Raw genomic sequence first — 6460 nt, 5'->3', positions numbered from 1 at the left:
GACAGTCAGGATTAGTTCATCTAAACCAGGTTAACAGTCAGGATTAGTTCATCTAAACCAGGCTAACAGTCAGGATTAGTTCATCTAAACCAGGCTAACAGTCAGGATTAGTTCATCTAAACCAGGCTAACAGTCAGGATTAGTTCATCTAAACCAGGCTAACAGTTATCCTGGACTAATGAACTAACCCTGACTGTTAGTAAAAATTAGTTCTCAGTCCTCTCACTTCCTATCTGTGTTCGTCTTTAGTTTATGTGTTTTGACTGTAAAATAATGTAGTTAGGTTTAATTTGGTCTAACCTAACCTAAGCTAACCTAACCCTTAACCTAAGCTAACCTAAGCTAACCTAACCTAACCAAGCTAACCTAAGCTAACCTAACCTAAGCTAACCTAAACTAACCTAACCTAACCTAAGCTAACCTAACCTAAGCTAACCCTAACCTAAACTAACCTAACCTAAGCTAACCTAACCTAAGCTAACCCTAACCTAAACTAACCTAACCTAAGCTAACCTAACCTAAGCTAACCCTAACCTAAGCTAAACTAACCTAACCTAACCTAACCTAAGCTAACCCTAACCTAAGCTAACAGTTTATTGTGACTGATGAGCAGCAGCTGAAATGTCTCTCTTGTTTTTGTCTTCCAGACTTTGTGATGCTGTCTCGTCCTCTGGCYGTAGCAGAGACAGACAATAAGAGGCGGGACCTGGAGGTCAAGTCTCCGCCCCCTATCCTCCCATTGGCTGATGAAGACTTGAATCATGCAGGTGTTTATCTGTGTCTGTCTGTGTGACCAGTGTTAGACGACTCTTTCATATTTTAAATGAGTTATTGACTGTAAGTTAGGGCTGAGCTAATTCCTCAAACAATTCAAGTAATTAGATTACTAAAAACCCTCGAGGCAGATTATCTGCCTCACAGCTTCTTTAAAATTAGAAGCTGATAAACTCTTCAGGGCACTTTGTGCCTGGACAGAATGTTATTTGTATTGCACAATGCTAGCCCTTGGCTACAGTTTTACGTGTGTATGCTAAGTGCTATGTTTACCTGTGGAGGGAGACAAAGAGCCAGAGAACAACAGACAATGTCAGAAGTGTGGGAACATTTGGAACTGAACAGAAAAGAGAACTCAGCGCCGTGCAGTCCTCGGTTGGAGTGAATATTTCACGTTTAAAAGTACACAGCCTGGTCAATAAAAAGGTCACTAATATTTGTTGGACCTTTAGCTGTGGTGACCTCACACATTCTCTGTGGCATTGTTTATGTTCTGCAGTGTCAGCAGATTTATTTCATCCAGTGTTGCACTGATGATGGCTCTGACCTTCTGCAGCACGTCCTGAAGATTCTCAGTGACTCTGTGGAGACAGTCCATGTGTGAGAATGATGTCATTCTCCCTGAACTCTTTCACAATAAGAGCCCCGTGAATCGTGGCCTTGTCCTCTTGTAATCTGTCTGTTCCACCAGGGAAGAAACAATCGTTGATGGAAGCACCTGCTCATTCAGTTTTCTGGTTTTCCAAAGGTTTGAAGCTTCTCAAACAGTCTGACATGTTTTCCACGACCACAGGATGTGTCTTTCCACACGGCTGTTTAAGAAGTCTTTGACCAGTTAGGGTTAAATAACCTGCTGACAGGTAATCACTCATGCAGTAATTATCCAACAGGAGACTCGTACCTGTTTGCTTAGTTAAATCCAGGTGACCACTGAAGGGTTTAAAACCATTGATGCTGGTCTAAAGGCTCCACACACMGACTGTATGAAGCCATCTCCTGCTGCTGGGGAGGATTTTCTTCACTTTTTATAGATAAGGTGTCCTCTGCTCCTCTCTTGGAGTCCCACAGGGTTCAGTCTTAAGACCCCTCTTTTTGTCTTTATTTGCTTTTACTTTGGGTCTATTTTTAGAAAGCACACAAGATGACTGCGAGGTTTCTGTCCCCCTCAAGAGAAAAGACTCATTCTCCACTGAAGCACTGCTAAAATGTCTTGAGGACTTGAAGGCCTGGGTGGTTTTCAGTTTTCTGCACTTGAACGAGAAGCAGATGTTTTCTGGCACCTCCTCTGGTGGGTCTACATTCCTTGACTCCAGCAGTCATAACAAACTGGGGGTCAAGGTGGGTCAGCTGGTTCAAGTCAAGCCTGTGATCCTTCATCACTGTACTGGACTTTATAAAGGGGTGAGTACTTCCTGTGTCCTTCACTCCAGAGGGTCCAAAATGCTGCTGCCCATCTTTCACTGGCACCTGAGAGCCTGAGCCCACTTCCTGTTTCAGGCTGGCTGCAGTGGTGGTCTGAACATTAGGGTTCATTTTAAAGTTCTTTATTTGTTTTTAAAGAAAGAAATGGTCTTTTCCCACCCTAGCTGCTGCAGCTCTCCGGTTGTTTTAGGTGCAGCTGCTCCTGAGCATCACAGAACGCTGAGGGAGGGGCTGGTGTCCATCAGACAGGCTGTCATCAAACTGTGGGACGTGCTGCAGCTCAGGAGGACAGGTTGACATTAAATAAAGAAAGAGAAAGAAAAGAAAAGAGGAAAAACCATCTCTTGTCCTTGGCTTTTGATATAATCTGAGATGAAGACTTTTAGTTGAAGGTTTTAATGGATTTGAACAGTTTGTGTGTTTTTAGTTGTAGTTTTGTGTTGTGCTGCTGCTCTGTGACTGTTGTTGACTTCCTGTATGTTGGATGCTTGTTCCAGTATAAAGAAAGTAGCTGTGGTCTGTTGGATTAATAGACTGGTTTGACTTTGGAGTAATGAAGAGTTTGTGTCTTTTTGCAGGGCTTTTGTCAGCTCCTCCCCCTGCCCCCCCTCCAGCTTCCTYCTGCTCCTGCGCCTCCCTCCTCCCTCGCCTCCTGTCTGCCCACCGGCTGGAGGTGCGCCGCCTCCTGCGAGGAGCTCTGGCCTCTCTTGGCCGTCGTCTGGACTCCCTGGAGAGGAAGAGCGTGGTGAGGAGGAGGAGGAGGAAGAAAGGAGGAGGAGGTGAGTTAGCCCCCACATGACATCACACTTCCTGTATCAGGTACTGGTCCAGCGTTGTGAAAGAAGGGAAAACATCCAGTTTTCCCACTGACGTCTACCACAGACTGTGCACAAGCATCAGACAGGTTGTAGCTGTGAGGGCTGGTTTTATTGTTGGACCACCACAGAGCTGTCAGTCAGTCCAAACCGTTATCAAACCTGACATTTAAAGTAAAAAGGAGAGGTTGTCCAGAATTATTATGTAACTAATGACAAATGTTCCCACCTCTCCATCCATTAAAGTGAGAACAATGAACAGTTCAACATTTCCAATCAAACCTTTCTGACATTTAAAAAGAAAACTCAGTGATCAGAATATCTCCCCTCCTTTTCAAASCCAGCTGGAAGCCTCCATTCATCAGTGAACTGATGTGTTGATGATGAACCACAGCCTCCCAGACACTGTTCAGAGCTGGACTGGTTTCCTTCACTGGGAACGTCCTGTTTCTCAGCAGGGGTTAGGTCAGGTGAGGAAGGGACCCGTCATTCTTTAGTCTTTAAGGTGGAGGACCACCATGATGGAGCGTTGTCCTGCAGAAAATCAGGCTCTTCCTGGAAGAGGCAGACTTGTTCCTGCTTGAAGAAAGGCTCTTCTAAAAACTGGCAGCAGGTGTGGGAGATGATTTTGAGTCCATCTTCAACCCAAAGGTCCAACTAGCTCATCTTTAATAATCCCAGCTCATACCAGTACCCACCTCCACCTTGTTGTGCCCGGTACTGATCCAGCCACGGGTCCGTTTGAACAATCTGTCTTCAGATCTTTGTTGTCCCGGTCTTGGTGTTTCAACTCGTGTCTTGTTCAGTGGTGGTCCGGTTTCAGCCTCCCTTACCTTGACCATGTCTCTGAGCACTGAACACCTGGTCCTGCTGGTCCCTGCAGGTAGGACACTGGCTTCCTGCTAGCTTCACCTTTCTTTCTTCTCAAATCTTTGGAGGTTAATTAGTGTCCTTTTTTTCTCAACACGTTTCCTGTGAGCCTGTTGACTATTAGCAGCAAAACCTTCAACGGTTCTGTGATCACGTACCAATATCTTAGCTATTTCAAGAGTGCTGCATGGTCCCTCTGAAGGACTTTTTATCATTTTGGACTTTCAGAGTCTCTTAAATCTCCTTTTTGACCCATTCAGCCTGAGGAAAGAAGCTGCCTAATAATTCTGCACACCTTGATGTAGAGTTGTCTCCTCCCACTGACTGAAACATGTCTAACTGTACTAGTGACACCTGGTGGTCTCCATGTTCACACCTGATCTTCACACTTCTCTTCCTGGCTTTTTATGGACACACTGATGTGTTTTTGTAACACACTGCAGCGTTTGATGAAGACGTAGCTCATGAATATTTAGGTATGATTTGCTTCCACTTAGCATTCAGACTGGTTTCAGGATGACTGAGTCAGAACTGAACCTAAACCTGAAGTTAACTTAAGTCAGGCTCAGGAGTCTGACTTTCAGAGCAGACAAATAGTAAATCTAAAATAAATTGTTTAGATTTAGTTTCTTTTCAAACGGTTGTGTTGCTCCCTCAGGTTCACCTGTTCTGACCTGTAGCTCTGCCCCTCCACCACTTGTCAGAACCTCATCATCGTCCACTGACCAGTCACCTGTATGTTTTAGCCAATCAGAGCAGAGGAAGAGGAGGAGGAGAAAGGACTACAAGAGGGTTAACTTTTTCAAAGACTTCACAGAGGAGGATGAAGGTGGGAGGTTTGTAGGGCAGATGGCAGTCTCCTTCAGAGGAAGAGGAGGAAGAGGAGGAGCTTCTGAGAAAGAGGAGTGTCTCGTTCTGCAAGACCACAGTCCAAAGAAGCGCAGAAGAAAAGAAGAGGGAGGAGCCAGCCAATCAGAGGCCATCAGCCTGTACACCAGGGTGAATGGTTACAGGTGAGTTGGTTGAGTTGATGTGATGAAGACATTTACTGTCCCGGTGGATTTGAAAGGATGTGATAGGATGTCTTTGTATTTCCAGCTCCTTCTCCCAGAATGCCTTGCTGCTCCTTCACACCGATGGGATTTCTCCTACCTTCAACCAAGAGCCAGGACTCTTTCCTGTCTTCTCTGGCCAATGGCATTCCTCTGACACCATCCCTCAGTTCTCCTCCAATCACAGGGTTTTTAACCTCTGGCTAAGCCACGCCCCATTTAGCCCTGCCCCCATGCTGCACCTGTCAGCAGTTGCTGTGGAGACAGTGTTGAACTGGGTGAGGGGCGGAGCTTATTGGAATCCCCAGCATCCCTTAAAGGACTGGACGGCCCCGCCCAGTCTGAGCAGCGATCACTGGTATTTATTAAAAATCATTAAAATTAGTTTGTTGTTCACAACTAACATCAGTAACAAGTTATCAGTAACTAGTTATCAGTAATTAGTTATCAGTAACTAATTATCAATAATAAGTTATCAGTAATAAGTTATCAGTAATTAGTTATCAGTAATACGTTATCAGTAATTAGTTATCAGTAACTAGTTATCAGTAACTAGTTATCAGTAATAAGTTATCAGTAATAAGTTATCAGTAACTAGTTATCAGTAACTAGTTATCAGTAACTAGTTATCAGTAATAAGTTATCAGTAATAAGTTATCAGTAACTAGTAATCAGTAACTAGTAATCAGTAATTAGTTATCAGTAATAAGTTATCAGTAATTAGTTATCAGTAATAAGTTATCAGTAATAAGTTATCAGTAACAAGTTATTAGTAACAAGTTATCAGTAACAAGTTATCAGTAACAAGTTATCAGTAATTAGTTATCAGTAATTAGTTATCAGTAATAAGTTATCAGTAATAAGTTATCAGTAATAAGTTATCAGTAATTAGTTATCAGTAACAAGTTATCAGTAACAAGTTATCAGTAATTAGTTATCAGTAACAAGTTATCAGTAACAAGTTATCAGTAATAAGTTGTCAGTAATAAGTTGTCAGTAATAAGTTATCAGTAATAAGTTATCAGTAATTAGTTATCAGTAATTAGTTATCAGTAATTAGTTATCAGTAATAAGTTGTCAGTAATAAGTTGTCAGTAATAAGTTATCAGTCATAAGTTGTCAGTAATAAGTTGTCAGTAATAAGTTGTCAGTAATTAGTTATCAGTAATTAGTTATCAGTAATTAGTTATCAGTAATAAGTTGTCAGTAATAAGTTGTCAGTAATTAGTTATCAGTCATAAGTTGTCAGTAAGAAGTTGTCAGTAATAAGTTGTCAGTAATTAGTTATCAGTAATAAGTTATCAGTAATTGGTTGTCAGTAATGTTGTCAGTAATTAGTTATCAGTCATAAGTTGTCAGTAATAAGTTGTCAGTAATAAGTTGTCAGTAATTGGTTATCAGTAATTGGTTATCAGTAATAAGTTATCAGTAATTAGTTATCAGTAATAAGTTATCAGTAATTAGTTATCAGTAATTAGTTATCAGTAATTAGTTATCAGTAATAAGTTGTCAGTAATAAGTTGTCAG

At 41.9% G+C, this 6460-nt stretch overlaps 1 protein-coding gene across 1 annotated transcript in view; it reads left to right on the top strand.

Moving 5' to 3' along the window:
• Positions 1–647: 647 nt before the first annotated feature.
• wu:fi75a02 (uncharacterized) overlaps positions 648–6460 on the top strand; it is a gene marked incomplete at its 5' end in the record, with an annotated part of 10967 nt that continues 5154 nt past the window's right edge. Inside the window, 4 exon segments of the mRNA XM_014028986.1 lie at positions 648–767; positions 2775–2975; positions 4540–4894; positions 4980–5291. Of these exon segments, the coding sequence (XP_013884440.1) occupies positions 656–767; positions 2775–2975; positions 4540–4894; positions 4980–5291 (980 nt within the window).

Source organism: Austrofundulus limnaeus, unplaced genomic scaffold (assembly GCF_001266775.1).
Source record: "Austrofundulus limnaeus strain Quisiro unplaced genomic scaffold, Austrofundulus_limnaeus-1.0 Scaffold835, whole genome shotgun sequence".
Classification (NCBI taxonomy): Eukaryota; Metazoa; Chordata; class Actinopteri; order Cyprinodontiformes; family Rivulidae; genus Austrofundulus; species Austrofundulus limnaeus.
The sequence above is the reverse complement of the archived record's forward strand: the minus strand, read 5'-3'. Positions and strand labels throughout refer to the sequence as shown.